At 38.6% G+C, this 16,705-nt stretch overlaps 1 protein-coding gene across 1 annotated transcript; it reads right to left on the bottom strand.

The window, feature by feature from the left end:
• Nucleotides 1-1,411: 1,411 nt before the first annotated feature.
• Nucleotides 1,412-15,438, bottom strand: dnase2b (deoxyribonuclease 2 beta). The gene is made up of 6 exons (XM_088927988.1): nucleotides 15,243-15,438; nucleotides 10,469-10,643; nucleotides 8,992-9,070; nucleotides 5,240-5,401; nucleotides 4,353-4,550; nucleotides 1,412-2,264 (listed from the first exon to the last, which is right to left on the bottom strand). The coding sequence occupies exons 1-6, from the start codon at nucleotides 15,350-15,352 to the stop codon at nucleotides 1,912-1,914; spliced, it is 1,077 nt and encodes a 358-aa protein (XP_088784114.1). The 5' UTR covers nucleotides 15,353-15,438; the 3' UTR covers nucleotides 1,412-1,911.
• Nucleotides 15,439-16,705: the final 1,267 nt, after the last annotated feature.

Raw genomic sequence — 16,705 nt, 5'->3', positions numbered from 1 at the left:
ACTTCCAAGAACAGAAGTTAGTGTTTTGAGTGTTTTTCTTGGCGTGTAATAGTGATTCTATTTATCTAAGCAAGTACAGTGGGCTCAAGAATTATTGGCACCCTTGATAAAGTTGAACAAAACAAGCTGTATAAAATACACAGCACAGATAATGAGTCTATCTTATGCCCAGACAATGGGAATTATTTCAAAACAAATGTTGAAAATGAGTAATACATGTTTTTTTCCAGAAACATTAATGTCAAAATTATTAGATCCCCCACTTTTTAAGAAAACCGAACAAGATAAAATCTGAAATGAAGTTCTGCTTTTTTAAATATAACTCAGTCAAAAGGAACATTTTCTGGACTTGCTGTTTCACCAGGGTATAAAAAGAGGTAAACGCGCATAATAAAAACTTTGGCCATCCACCACTATGGGGAAAGGCAAAGAGGTGACAAATTAAGAGACAAATTAGTATTGATCTTCACAAATGGTAAAGAATCCAAGGGTCACAGCTGGAGAACTGCAGAGTCTGGTTGCATCTTGGAGTCCTTGAGTCTCCAAATCAATAATTAGATGGTACATCCATGCCAAAAAGCTATTTGGAAGGGTTGCCAGAAGGAATTGATAACAAGAAACAAACTGAAACAAACTGGAGTTTGCCAAATGCCATTGGGACTTTGACTAGAACCCGTTGCTATGGTCAGGTGAGACCAAAATTGAAGTGTGTGGCCACTCACACCACCAGTACATTTGGCGTTAGAGAGGGATGCATACTCACAAAAAAAAAAACGTATATTCACTGTGAAATATGGGGGTGGAACATTGATGTTGTGGGGTGGTTGTGATGCCACTGGGGCCCTTGTTAAGGACAAAGGTATCATGATCTCTACTAAATATCAGGATATTCTGGGCAAAAATCTGGCTGCCTATGCCAGAAAGCTACAGCATGATTTGGTCGCTGGTGGCCGTCCAGTGTAACAATGATCCTAAACACACCTCAAAATCAACTAAGAAATGTTTGAGAGAAAAAAAGTTTTTCACTAGTTTACCCAGTTTACCCAGTTTTGGGTATATAAAACATAACTCATTAGCTGTGCTGTTTATTTTATATAGGGTTTTTTTGTTCTTCATAATGGTGACAATAATTTGTGAGTGCACTGTAAGGTGGTCAAGGAAAAATAAGACGATTGAGGAACACAGCACAAGATGCTAGTAGAAACGTTTTTTCAGAAGAAACCATGTCGTGCACATTTTTTCCCCAGGCAAATATGACCCAGCTCCACCAACAATGAAAGTCAGGAATATCTACGTACCTCAGCAAATAATATGCTGTTATCTTAACTTATTGATTATAGATTAGATGCACACAACAAAAGAGTGCTGGTAGACCAGGAATTCCACTAATCTTAATATATTCAGAGCTGCGAGCACCATCATTTATTGGCTGTAGATGGGATTCACACAACAGAAGACAAAAGCACAAAATGAGGAAAGATTTCACAGAACTGCTGGTGGTAACCCAACCAAACCTATAAAGAAAAAACATTTGCGCAACGTAATTCTGATTGACATTTACAACCAGTGTCCTCTTATTTAAATGAAGAGCTTTGCCACTACACTTCACAGGAAAAAAAGCTACTTTCTGATAATAGATGAATGGATTGATAATTGCAGTCGTTGGGTGTTTATTCTTTTGTGTTAGCCATCAACCCATGTTTAAACCTATACATTTTAGTTGTTCTGGAAAGAAGCACATTTGCATTTGAGCAACTTTTTTTCTTGCTTTTCAGCAAACATTAGCTTCAAAATATCAAGCGGCATTTGCTAAACCTGAGCGCAATTAACACTGCTCTGCATCTGCAACAGATAGATACAGAAAGAGTCAGCGTAACTGAATTGCAACAACAGGGTCAAACATTCCCCCTCTTACAGTTTAAACATGTCTCTGCACCTAACAAACCAGGACACAGCCCCCCTGAAAGCGTGGTAGATAACAGGGTTTTGTGAGCAAATAAGTCCTCCACTTTTCCACTGCTGGCAGTCCTCTCTGTTTAGATCTCCAATGCAGATCCACTGGTCTCCATACTCCTGGGATACACACCACTTGGCATGATCAAAGTGAGACCAGAACTCCACAGGTCCCGGCAGTTTAATTCTTTTGATATTTAAAACGTGTTCAGGAAGGGAGCAGTTCGAAGGCAGTTCATGCTCTTTTCGTTGCCAGGTTTCCGTCAACAGAGTAGTCTTTAAAACTTGAGCAGCCCAGCCAGTGTAGATGTCTGTAAAAGACAACCCTCAAGTATGTCAACAAAGTAGAAATATAAGGCATTTAACAGCATCTACAATGGCTCTCCAGACAGGGCTCTTTCTTGGTTTAAAGAGAAAGGAAACACTCTGTGAAAAGTTAAAAAAAAGCTCTTACCGGTCTGGAATTTAATTTTACTGCCATTTTCACATTGTATAATGAAACATTTCCCCTTACTAAATGGTTTTCAGTGCTTTGTTTTCCAGTTAAGTTTTTTCAGAACTTTTTATGTTTTAATAACAATCACAACAGAACAACATAAAAGAGCTACTGGTAGTGATTGGAAAGCCCTTGTAGCAAGACAGTTTTAGAAGCGCAACATGTGTTTCTGCCCTACAGATGTGAACTACAATGTGCAGTTTGTATGTTCTCCCCGTGTTTGCAGGGGTTTCCTCTGGGTGCTCCAGTTTTTGGTCCCACAGTCCAAAAACAACAGACTAGTTGGGTTAATTGGCTTTTGGGAAAATGGACTCTTGGGTAAGTGCTGTGTGTTTTTGTCTCTGTATGCACTGTGATGTCCTGGCATCCTGTCCAGTGTGTATCCTGCCTTTTCCCCTTTGCTTGCTGGGATAGGCTCTGGCTCCCCAGTGACTTTATAGTGGATAAAGTGGTTAGAAGACTGATGGATGATTCACTGTAGGTGGAGTGGGTTTTTCATCTCAAAACTATGCGAACTCTGTTAAATGATTATTTTGGACCTAGGTCTTGTTTTCTTGGGATGTTTTATTACACACTTTGCAGTTTATTGCTGGTGATATACTATCGAATATGATGTTTTATGTTATTGCAAGATTATGAAAACAGACACACATACTGTATGGTTTAAATATTTTTCCATTCTGATATTATTATTGCATCTAATCTGAAATTGATTTTTAACTAAGCTTAGTTAAAAATGATCAAACTAAGATTGTTTTTTGCCAAATCTGAAAAGTTTGTTTCAGTTTATGTATTATATTGGTGGCTAATATACCATTATATAAACTCATTGTACTGTGTAATGGATAGCTTTGAATAAAGTCAAGACCAAATTGTTTTCCCTTTTCGCTGTCTGCATTTTATTTTTAATGTTTGTCTGGGTTGAAAAAATGTAATTTGTCTCGTTCTTCTTTTGTCATTTTCATGTTTGGCTCTTAACAAAGTGTGGCCTTTTGCAAACCTGTACATGCAACCACTGGCCTAAATATAAGCAAAGCCTGTCATCATGCTGTAAAGAGTAAAAACTATGACCAGGAAGTTGCATGTACAGTATCTCACTGGTTCTGAAATATCTGTAGCATCTTGCAGTCGCATTGCTTTACAGGATTTGCAATCTTTACAATAACAATTGCAGCAGAGGTTGTGATGACAGTAAGGTGTGCAGGACTGAGCTATGTTTTTAATAGGACCAAAATCTGGGCAATTTTCTGGCCTGTGAAAGGTGATGTAAGTCTCTGTCATGCTTCTCAAGACAGCCAAGCCACACTTTTAATGTGAGAGCACAGGAATTCAAAGGGAATTTAGCTAGCTTGTTTTTAGGACTTAAAAGTGCATTTACTTGGGTTGCCTCCACACTTCCATAAAGAAGAGAATACGTGCTAAAAATGAATATGCATTTGGCAGTGGCCTGGCAACAGACGACTGCAAGGACAGAAGACTGTAATACATCGCTAAGACAACGCATTAAATTTGAATAAGTTCAAAGGGGCCACTTATCCACACTGGTGAATTGCAAATCACTGGAACGTAAGCAAAACTACCATGGAATATTTCAACATCTTTAAATGTGAATGTATTTCTGGACGTTTAGAGAGTCGGAGTTGACTGTTTTTATCCGACTCTTCTCCTCAGTGCAGAATGAAAATCAGTGCTGTCCAGGAAGGTTTCTGAACTTTAACCAGCTCCAGAATCAATGGGAAACCTACGTGACCAAACAAATGCTCAATTCCAGGAAAAAGATTCCAAATGCATATCCTGGTACAGAACCTTTGATAAGGACAGCTGATATGTCAGATTGTAGTGGGTGTTTCATCACAGATCTTTTTGTACAGTCTTGGTGGTTTTAAAAGAAAACCACTCTCACCATCCACAAAGAAGCGAGACTTGGCAAGGCTGAGGAAGGTTTCTCCCTGAGCTGACAGCAGTTTCCCCATCCTCCTTCCCTGCACCCAGGGCTTTACAGAGCCCTCGCAAATGCAGCTCATTCTGGGCAGTTCGTGGCGAAAGACTTCAGGCAAGGAGCAGTTGTACACGCGGGGGTTATAATACAACAGCTGCTCGGCTGAGGAAAAAGAAAGGAAAACAACTTTATTGTTGGCTAAATCGCATCCTCTCACTTGCAATGCAAACACCTTATGTTGTTACAACAGTAACCATTATACCCGGGCCGGAACACCCACAGCCCACAGAGGTGCTGGAGGGCTTCGGTTTTATTTTTTCATACCTTCATGTCATTGAACTGTGAGGAAAAATAAACTGTTCATAAACACTGTACATTTTTGTCTGATTAAAATCAATAAATACAAAACTGAGGAAGGTAACAATAAAAAACGTCTTCTGTGGAATAAGGAGGCAAAGAAGCTAGAAGGGGAAATTGTGTTCTCCATTGAGAAGAGAGACATTAAGTTTTCTGATGCAGAAGCAAGTTAATTTGGATTTCCCCAGCTTCTTAACACTGCCTGCTATATCTGAAGACCCGCCACACTCAATAATTCCATTGCAGTGCTGGGCTACAGCACAAGTCTGCAGTCCTATGAAGCAAGGACTACACATTCAATTTACCCCACACATTTCATTCTATGGCTCGGCTCACGGTTAAAAAGAAAAAAAAATCGAAGCAGGCCCAACAGGTATTGAATCTGGTAAATGGCCTCGCAGATAAAACGTCATTGTCATCTCTTTCAATTTGAACTGAGCAATACAAATAAAAATAAAATGATATTTTGCTTTTAGCTTCCCTATGTTGCGCACCTATCTGAGGGAATTGTGTAGATTTGTAAGTGATACAGAGCGCGGTCTGGCCGTTCAGTTTCCCCGAGGACGGCCAGCTGTACCCCCTTTCTGGGAATGGAGGGAAGTGGGGGACACTGTGACTGAGCCAGAAACCCTGAGTCTGGTCAAAGTGTAGGACTCCTGTGTGGACACACAAAGAGATATTACAACACACCGAGATAACAGATCACATTCTATTCATTCATACTTACAATGAACAGCAGTTATCTATTTATGAAGAGTCAGTAGATAATGGATTGCAAGTTATTACCCTTAACACAGTACTTTGAAAAGGTCAATAATAATAATAATAATAATAATAATTCCTTACACTTTTATAGCGCTTTTCTGGACACTCCACTCAAAGCTCTTTCCAGGTAATGGGGACTCCCCTCCACCACCACCAATGTAAAGCCAAAGTGTACACAGACAGCTCACCACACACCAGCTATTTAGTGGGGAGGAGTAATGAAGCCAATTCATAGATGGGGATTATTAGGAGGCCATGACTGGTAAGGGCCAATGGGAAATTTGGCCAGGATGCTGGGGTAACACCTATACTCTTTTCGAGAAACGCCCTGGGATTTTCAATGACCACAGAGAGTCAGGACCTCAGTTTTATGTCTCATCCGAAGGACAGTGCCTTTTTAAAGTATAGTGTCCCCGTCACTATACTAGGACATTAGGACTCACATAGACTGCAGGGTGAGCACCCCCTGCTGGCCCCACTTACATCTCTTCCAGCAGCAACCTTAGCTTTCCCAGGAGGTCTCCCATCCAGGTACTGACCAGGCTCAGAACTGCTGAGCTTTAGTGGGCTGCCCGGTGTGAGTTGCAGGGTGACATGGCTGCTTGCTAAATGTATAACAGGTTGATTTATACACTGTGTTTAATTTAGCAGTGGCAATGATAAAGATGATACTGATGTTTGTATCCCTGCAAGCAATGGGCACAAGGAAGGTGACACCCTGGACAAGAAGCCAATCAATCGCAGGGCAGATGCAGACACTGAAACGCACACTAGAGATGATCTTTTCTCAGAAGCCAATCAGCCAATTTTTGGACTGGGGGAGGAAACCGGAGCACCCAGAGGAAACCCACACAGACTCTGGTAGAAAATACAAATTCTTCACAGATGGTATCCTGAGTCCAAAATCAAACCCAGGGCCCCAGTGCTGTAAGGTAGCAATGCTAACCACTGTACTACTGTGCTGCCTGGTTAGTAATAGTAGTAGTAGTAGTAGCAGCAGCAGCAGCAGCAGTAATAATAATTTTATACCCACCCAAATTAGAATTGGCGATTTTATCTGTACATTTCAGCTCACAGTCATGACCTTTGACCCCAGGTTTGTCCAACCTCACTTACACAGTCATACACCTATTGACCCTACACAGTGATGTACAGGACTTTTCCAGCCCATCAAAGAACGTATATTCCCAGTGCTGAGCCACTTATACTCCACTACTTTCGAAATTCTAATTGCCATAACATGGTCTTTTATAATTAATAATTATAAGTCTTTAGCAGACATTAAATCTAATAAACAATAAACCAGTGTTAATTTTATACTGATTTTATTATAGATATATAATTGATTATGTTTTTGAAAGAATATTCGTAATATAGTGATACAAATGCATCAATTTTTATGCTATGCTGTTCTGTTCTATGAAATGCTAAGATACATTTCCAAACAAAAATAACTAGTATCTAAGTATCATGGTCCTTACTAGTGTTATCTCTCTAACTTGCTAAAATATCCTGTAGAATTCTGTAAAACATCTTTCTCACAATGATTTCATTATCCTAAAAAAAAACCCAATACCTCTTTATCAAAAGAGGGGCAAGAAGAAAGTGATCAGGCAACTTTTTTAAGTTATTTAAAAGTGAGATGATTTGATGAGTTTTACCAAAAATACTTCACAAAAAGTTCTTCTGATTGCTTTCTTACTACATAAATAGAAGCATATTACCAGGAATATATAGATACAGGCTTGCATACACTTATATGTGCAAGTAGTTCAGGTGGGTAGCTGCGTCAGCATGTGTAGTCTTCAAAGGAACAAGTAATAGGTTTATTCCATGCTGAAAAGAGAAGAGAGAAACACGTTTCGGCTGTGAAGCCTTCTTCAGGTGTGCTAAAGAAGAAGGCACACCTGCACACCTGAAGAAGGCTTCACAGCTGAAACGTTGTGTTTTCTCTCTTCTCTTTTCATCATGGAATAAACCTATTACTTGTCACTTATATGTGCATGTGTGTTTATTTGCTTGGACCTCATGATACTTCTGTAATGAAAGGACAGTGTTAACCTTAGAAACAAAGGCACAATCCTTATAAAAGAACTCTGAAAGCAATCAAATCCAGTTAAAAGATGTTATTTTTATTCTGCTATCATACAATGTATTGTAATTATGTGTTTCAAGAAAATTAGTTTGAAGGCTTACCAAACCACACGACAAGGTTATGATTTAGTGTTGCTTACTTGTAGTAAACTATGATAAGAACAGTAGACTAACTAGGGAAGCTTCTGGGAACTTATTTTAACTTGATTTATCATGTTAAATGCAGGATTGGGGCACAAAATATTCTCATGGATTTTCCTTCACAAAAGTCAAACTATTCAATACCAGTAAGGATTCCATTGTACCAGTACATGTACATGCAATAAGGTTCAAGTTCTATGTCAATCTGCAAGAACAGATAAACTATTTCAAGGAAACAAGGCTTGATTAATACAGTAAAGATAATTTCTAAAGATAGTGTTAAACAGATCGTTACAGAAATTTAGTGCTTTGTAATCTGGAGATCTGAACTCAAATAAATAATACAATTCCTGTTGTTTCATAATTAAAATAAATAGAAACTATTGCATAAAACAGCCTCTTCCTATACAATAGAAGTAAATAAAGTTTATTTGGTAGAGTTTATAACACTACGCACAACATTTACAGGCACATTTGCTTTTTACAGCATAAACTGGAACCTGTTTAACTTAATCCATTTTGTCAACATTGGTAATCTGGTGTGAGGTCCTTGTCCTCCTCCTCCCCCTAAGAATTTAACAGCATTGGCTCTTGACATGCATCATCAGAGCAGAGGGGTGGAATGTAAATTGTTTTACAAACGCTGCATGAAGCCGAAAGTGGACCCAAATGTGACGTACTGTAACAATCGAACAATCCTGTTTAGGTAGCATGAGGCTTATTCATGTCAAATTATTTCAAATTCAATACGGAGAAAGGTAAATAAACTGGCTAGAAATTTAAATTCAGTTTATATCAATGTAACATTACTTTTTCACAACAATTATTCTGTCAGAGAACAGATTATTTGATCAGAAATAGTTCCAGTTTGCTGTTTGATTGTTGTACTGTCTTTTGATTGTGTGAATCTTAACGTATGCATTTGTACACTTAAGTTTTAAGTTGCTTTAAAACTAATGAGGCATTGAACACCCCACCTACCCTGACAGGTAACAAACTCTTTGTTTTGTTTTTCTCACATAAAAATGTAGGAGAAAAAATGTTTGACACTTCCAATTTTTTTTAAGAACATGCCTCTTAATCTATGTGATTTTAATCTCATATGTTTATGAATCTTGGAATAATCCTTAAAAAGCCATCCAGACAACCCGCTTGTGAGTACATGCAGCATGTTAAGAGGTGATTCAACATGTTCATCTGCCTAGATTAATATGACAGTATAATAATTAGGAGTTCGAAAAAGTACCTTTTGTGTGTCCATAGTGCACTATATAATCCAGAGAAGGAGGGGCATCATTATACAGCATATATGCAGAGTTGTTTGACTATTGAAGGAGAACAAAAAAAATTAGATGGCTTTATTTCGTGTTTTAAACATCAAAGATTCACAAGACAATAAACTGAATGTACTCTCAGACTCGCCTTACAAGTAGTCTATAGTCTGTATTAAAAATTGATTTAAATTTGGAAAGATCTCAGTTGTTGTTTTTCTGGTGAAAAAATCAATGATTTTAGGGTGGGTTCACTATTGTGAAGAATTCAGTTCGACTTAGTTCCTTTTTATTAAGAATGCTGGCAGTACATCCATTGTGTGACTCTGGCAGTAATTATTTGACAGCTGAACCTTTGTAATGTTTGCAATGTCCAAAGATATTTTTTTTTGTAACACAACAATTATGGTAACAAAGGATGCTGTCTAGGCTACAAAAAAGAACCTAGAATTGCCTGAATTTAGGAGCTGAGAGAATGAAAGAAGTCTGGTGTCTCTCTGCTCAGCTTTCTGGAGGGCATTTGTAATAATTGTTTTCAATACCACGTTGAACTGCTCTGTCACTTTTAGCATTTCTGCAGTTAATAACATGGTAAATGAAAAACACAGCCATTTGTTATTGTGAATTGCCTGAAATTAATATTTAATTGAATTTTAAGATTACACTGCCTGGTTTTACAGGTATATAAAAGAACAAATATTGGTCCTGTGTGATCTTTGACCTCCAATAATTGTCTTTGCCCCACATTGTGATGTCTTAAACGATGTATTGAGTATTTCAATATTAAATTAAGTAAAGCTACCACATTTTATTGATTGGATTTGCAAACTTTAATTTTTGGTCTAGTCACATCCTTAACTATTTAAAAACAGAGTTTCAGGTAATTTATATGAAACACCTCATGAATTTCAAAATTTACTATGTTGCTAACAACGTACCCACCCTTGAAGGATTTAAGGGGACCTAGACTACCCCACAGAAACAATGATATCTAGCGTGGCTTGAAGTCTACCACTGGTTTAGACCTTAAATAAACAGCTGTAGATGTTATTCTCCCGAGCAGTGCTTTGTTTATCGTGCTAATGCACTAAACATCTGGAATTCAAGTTTCAAAATTTCAACCACTAACCCCTCATGCCCAGAGCCTAGCCTGGGCACCAAACCTCCATAGATGGCAGACACAGCACCACTCATTACTATTCCTAGATGGAGGAGAAAGATCGGAAAGAGATGTAGGGAATATTTCCTAGGGCTTTGCGTGAACGCCAATTTCCACTACTTTGGACAGAATAGGGGTGCTCCTTCACTGAACTGTTCCTTTACTATAATATTTTGGTAGGGTAGTATTGCTGTCAGTGTCTAACCTTACAGCACACAGACAATAATACAGTAATAATAGTGGTGTTTTGTTTTGTTAGCCATGTATGCACTGTACTCTGTGCTGTGTCTCACCTTGTGTCTGTGCTCCTGGTACAGCTGTTCCAGTGTTCTGCCAACAGCCGACTGACTTGTGTTCACCAAGAACTTACTCAGTTGCCATTCTTTAACCGTAGGGTCCAAGTACATGTACTCAAGCCCACTTCCAACACTTCCAATTTTGTACTTGGGCAACTTGTAAATGATGAACCTGGAGGCAAACACAGTCAAAGTAAACATCATCAGCTGATAAGACTGAGCACACAGCTGAAATAAAACGACAGATCATGTAGATGTACAGGTAGGTCAGGAACAGCAGGTAATGCGATACCTGCAGTTCCCAGAGACACACAAAGCTCACAGGTGCTGAAGACAAGCTCAAAAGAGAAAAAGTGTAAAACCCCCTTTTCTCTGTTTAGCTGAAAAAAGTATGCCTTTGCCACGAAGCTATTAACTAATAATTATATAATTGCATTTATATAACACTTTTCAATTAAAGGGATCCCAAAATGTTTTACACACAACTGGATACCTACTTCATCCACTACTGCACTTCTGAGGTATAAAAGTGAAAAACTGGAGCATAAACTGAATTAATGAGACATTTCAGGAAGCCAGAGTATAGGCTCATGTGGCATTTACCAAGGATATACAGGTGAACCTTTAATCTTAAGAACAACTATACTTCTAACTATATTTACAATAAAACAGGCTGAATTTTCCCATTTCGTTCCAGAGTTATTTACTGCAAATATTTGTGAAATAGTAGGCAAAACGTGTAAAATAGCATGTAGCGTATGAAAAAAGAAAATGATTGTTTTAATCAGTTTTTGAAAACTAGCTGGGTAGTGCAGAAAAAAAGTGGAGCAAATCTTGTGCTGAGGGAATTAAGTGTCTCACTGATACTGTACACATTGTGATTTACATTGGAGCAACAACTAGTTGGTGAACATGATCTTCAGTACAATCAATTTAAAACAAAGTGCACATATAATGAAGTCTCCATAAGGAAACCTGGAATGACAGAAATACAGTAGTGGTGTGATGAGTTTTTTTTACTGTGAGAAAAGAAAGGCTTGTTCATATAGCTGGCTTTGTTTAAGAACAGATCCTACCCTCTGGATACCAATGTAATTTATTTTTTGATTATTTCAGTCTATTTTTGGCTCTCCCTCTAAAGGGTACTTTTTCTGCGTTGTCACGGCAACAACATGTGAAGTTTCCAAAAGAAGCCAGTTACCATGCTTTGTTCTCCTCAGGGAAAAGCCATCATTTCTATAAAGCCTATCTGGGTCACTCAGCATTAAAGGATTCCCACATTCAAAAATACATGCAATACTGAGGTTTTTTTTTTGCTGTATTACCGTATATGTTTATCTACCAAGCAGGTTCAATAAGAATAAAAACCTAAATAATAAGAAGCCTGAAAGTCTAATGAGTGATAAGAATTTTTAACTCATAGTTACTTAATTAATAAACAAATGTGTGTTTTCAACTATGTTTTATCCTGGAATGGAAAGGTTTTATGATATATTTTTTTAAGAATATTTTGTATTATTGTAAAACTATTGAGACCAAAAACATTTACATACATATATGACATCACAAACATAACTTATTACATCATACCTCCTACCCTTACACAAACATTCAGATTCCATCTGAGGCTTGCATTACATCTCCACATATTCTTTAAAATTGTATAGTCCAATGTCTTTCCACTGCCCAACTTTTTCACTTCCTAAAAGTACAATAAATGTGCATTCTTGCAAACTTGGTACTACAGTTGATTTCCCATATTGCAACAGGAGTTTCTAATTATAGCAGAATAAATAAGAACTCAAACTAATGGGTATCTCAAAGAATATACTGTATCTTGTAATAAGCATAGTGATAAGGTTAAAACAATATTACATTTGAGAGTGAGGGATAGCCCACTCTCTAATTGTACCTACTATTTACAAACTTTCCAGCATTCCCAAATGGAATGAATCAGTAAATCACTTTTTATTTCACATTTAATACATAAATCCAATGTTTTAACATCAAATTTATTCACTTTAGCTCATTCAAATACTGTGTTGATATTTGTGTTCCAACTAAAAGAATTAAGTCATACCCCAATCAAAAACCATGGTTCAACAATAACATCAAAACCAAGCTGAAGGAGCAGTCTGTGGCCTTCAACTCTGGAGACCCTGGGCTGTACAGGAATGCCAGGTATGACCTGGAGAGGGCCATCAGACATGCAAAAAGCGACTACAGAGACAGGCTTGAATCACAATGTGGGGGCATTAACACAATCTCCGGAATGGCCTGAGGGCTATCACTAATGACAAAGGACAAATGGCTGTTATAACAACAGCTGATGATTCACTGCCTGACCACCTAAACAACTTCTATGCGAGGTTTGATGCTCACAATACGGACCCTTCACATGAAACGCCCAGTGAGCCTGGGGAATTTGTGCTGCAGTTGTCTGAACAGGAGGTACGGAGAGCTTTTGGAAAGGTGAAGCCACGCAAGGCTGCCGGCCCTGCTGGTATCCCCTCCTGTGTTCTAAAGGCATGCGGAGCACAGCTAGCCCCTGTCTTTACTGTAATATTTAACATGTCACTATCCCTGTCTATTGTCCCACTGTGCTTCAAGAGGACTACTATCGTGCCACTGCCTAAAGCAACCAAGCTGTCATGTCTGAATGAGTACCGCCCGGTGGCACTCACCTCAGTAGTCATGAAGTGCATGGAGAAACTGGTGATGGGACACATCAACAGTATTGTCCTGGACTCCCTGGCCCTTCACACCACTCTTGAGCACCTGGACAAGAGGAACACCTATGCCAGGATATGCCACACCTGAAGAAAGCTCCACGGCCGAAACGTTGTGTTCTCTTTCTTCTTTTTTTCAGCATGGAATAAACCTATTACTTGTTCCTTTGCAGCCTACGCATGCTGACGCAGCTACCCACCTGAACTACTACCACCTATGCCAGGATGTTATTTATTGACTTCAGCTCAGCCTTTAACACAATTGTACCAGGCAGGCTGGTGGTCAAGGTCAGGGGTCTGGGCCTCAGCAACTCCATCTGCAACTGGGCCCTGGACTTCCTGACAGGCAGACCCCAAGTGGTGAGGACTGGAAACAAAACCTCTTCCCCTCCGATCCTCAATACAGGGGCCCCCCCAGGACTGCTGCCTGAGCCCCCGGCTGTATTCTCTATTTACACATGACTGTGTGGCTACAGTAGATTTAACAGCAACTGCATCAAGTTTGCTGATGACACCACAGTAATCGGTCTTATCAGCAACAATGATGAAACCGCCTACAGGAGCGAGGTAGCAGAGCTGGTGGAGTGGTGCCACAACGACAACCTCACACTTAACATTGGCAAAACAAAAGAGATTATTGTGGACTTCAGGAGGCACGGAGGACGTCACACACCCATCATCATTCAAGGGGCTCCAGTCGAAACTGTCAGCACCTTCAGGTTCCTCAGCCTCCAGATCACTGAGAGGCTGAGCTGGTCAGAGAACACTGCTGCCATCCTCACTAAAGCCCACCAATGCCCTCACTTCCTGAAACAATTCCAATTTTCACCGTAATACCATTGAGAGTGTCCTGACCGGTGGTATTACGGTGTGGTATGGTGGACACAGTACAGGACAGAAAAGCCATACAGAGGGTTGTGAGGTCCGCACAGAAAATCATTGAGCTACCCTCCATCAACTGGATATATCTCGACCGCTGCCACAACTGGGCTCGAGCTATATTTCGGGACCTGATTCACCCTGGCCATGATCTGTTTTCACCCCTGGGTTCTAATAGGAGGTATCGCAGTATCAGAACACTAATAGATTCAAAAACAGTTTCTTCACCCAAGCAGTCTGCATCATAAACAGCTCAAATTAGCACCTGCACAAATTAGCACCTGCACTTTAAGGTACTGCACTGTTTGCACTATGTCCTGTCTTGGCTGTATTATAACCTCTATTGTCTAAATTTAATGTCCATGTCTGTTTGTCATTTGTGCCTATTTGTTTTCTTTTACTGGGTACGGCTGAATGAGTAAGCATTTCAATACACCTGTTGTATATGGCAAATAAAAAATCTTGAATCTTGAATGTCATTATTTCATAGTGCATTGACTGTAAATCTATGAACTCATTAATAGTAATATCTACAGTAGTCATATCCAAACACTTAATAGCATGATTCTGCTATCATTACGCCTATCCAAATCTTCATTCCATTTAATCCATCTTTTCCAGACAAGAACTTTTTGAATACAATTTTTGTAATCTGCCTGTAATTTTAGATGCAGTCTGAGAGTCAAAATGTATGTTATTTATTTGGCTAAACTTGTCAAAATAATTTAAATCAAAGTTATGATATAGAACAATTCTAATTTGAAGTGATTTAAAAGTATCTGTATTAGTTAAATTAAGTTTATTTTTCAATTCTGGGAAAAAGGTGCTGTTCTTCAATAAGGTCCTGTATGAATTGTATATCACCAAGTTCCCATTTTGGCCATGAAGTTTTTTCTGTCTGTATGGTCATCTATGGATTATTCTATAACACAGTGTTATCCAGAACTGTAATGGGCTCTTTTCATTTTAAACTATGTTTTAATACAATCTTACAAGGAAAGAAAATGTGATGAACACTTTTAAAATTCCAAAAATTCTAAACCAATCAACCCCTGACCAGCAGCATCTAGTTACTCAATCTGGTTTATCTTAAGCATTGTAAAATATCAGGGCATGACTCGAACTCTACATGCAGCTCAGAGCAAAATAACAACACAACCTACCAGTCCACAGGTTTGCCAGCTTCATTCCTGCAGGAAATCTCTCCATAAGAAAAAGGGAAACTCCAGAGGACTGCAGGAAGTAGAAACAGCCACATTTTCCCAGAGCACATTCCAAAACAGACTGGGGTTGATCAGTAGGATCGAATATACCCCAAACTGCTTTTTATTAAAATAGGGAAGTACTGCTTTTGATACAGTATCTGCTTCCTTTTTCTGGAAAAAAAGCTGACATGTGCTTTAAGTAGGTAGAGCCTGTTAGCAGTTGTCATAAAATACTTTCAGATATGTAACAGAGGAGAAGATGGGAGTTTCAAGATTGTCTTTGTTCTTTTTATTGTGTAGCACAGTAACTTTGACATTAACAGGCCACTGAAAAACTTGGATATTATCTTAAGTCTTAATGCTTGCTACAGAAATAAAACAAAAACACTGAGAAATGTTACTTTAAGCCAAGATAAAGACCTCTCTGGGAATAAAATTTCCAGCAATCAAATGCATATTCTCAATTCTTTAAGAATTCAGTCATGTAAGGCTGTCTACAAAGCTGTGTTTCTCTCAGTGCCCATGATTCCACTCAAACAGTGTTAACACACATTAATGAACAAATCAGGAGTATACATGATTTGTTTCCACTATGCGACACCTCCAAACGTTGAATCATTTAGAAACCCTTCTGTCCTGTTCCTAAAAAACCACAACCCAAACATTTAAATCCCATTGTGTAAAAGGAAGCATTAAAGAAGCATTAAACGTTTCCCTGTCTTTGTCATGGTGAGCCCTGTGTCTATGGGTTTTCATTCCTGCTGTACTCCCAGCTGCTTAATAGAAAACTTAATTGAACCAATCTAGCATTAAATAGAAATTTATCATTGTGTCTGGACACTAAAATATTGCAGAATTACTTTAAAAATGTGATCATTAACTTGACATTTCTAAAAGTTTAAGAACTAGAAATACTTAAGTTCAAATTAATCAAAATATAAATTAGATTAAATGATGAATTAAGTACCTGAAAGCTCAGCCGCAACGAAGCAACAATGAAACCCAGCGAAAACGGGGGTTCCAGGACCAAGACTGGGCAGCCCTACACACAAGGCTGAATTATATCATTGGTCAGTTTTAAATATACCATATCATATAATCTCATATAATTACATATCCTATAATATCTTTGTATCCATTATTGCTATTGCTGGTTAAAGACTAACCAATGAAAAAGGTTAATCTTATCTCACCAAACAAGTTATGGGTTTCCATGTATGCCCTGGTTCAAATCAAAGCTGACCATGAAAAAAAACAGAACACCAGTTTGTTCTGCATGGCGCAATGAGGGGTGGAGCTGCTCTTGGACCCTGGACTGGGTTCAGTTCCTCACTGGGACTCTCTCCGTGCTCATTGGAGTTTTCTCTGCATGCTGTGGTTTCTTCCACCGTTCTAAAACATGCTAGCTACATTAATCAAGG

This window comes from Atractosteus spatula, chromosome 11, assembly GCF_055471065.1.
Source record: "Atractosteus spatula isolate fAtrSpa1 chromosome 11, fAtrSpa1.hap1, whole genome shotgun sequence".
In the NCBI taxonomy this organism is placed as follows: domain Eukaryota; kingdom Metazoa; phylum Chordata; class Actinopteri; order Semionotiformes; family Lepisosteidae; genus Atractosteus; species Atractosteus spatula.
The sequence above is the reverse complement of the archived record's forward strand: the minus strand, read 5'-3'. Positions and strand labels throughout refer to the sequence as shown.

Coding starts and splice junctions, on each gene's coding strand:
- dnase2b (XM_088927988.1), bottom strand. CDS start 15,352: ATGTGCTCTGGGAAAATGTGGCTGTTTCTACTTCCTGCAGTCCTCTGG. Junction 5,402..8,991: donor GCACTATGGACACACAAAAG/GTACTTTTTCGA, acceptor GTGTCCACACAG/GAGTCCTACACTTTGACCAG. Junction 2,265..4,352: donor GTCTCGCTTCTTTGTGGATG/GTGAGAGTGGTT, acceptor TGTCTTTTACAG/ACATCTACACTGGCTGGGCT.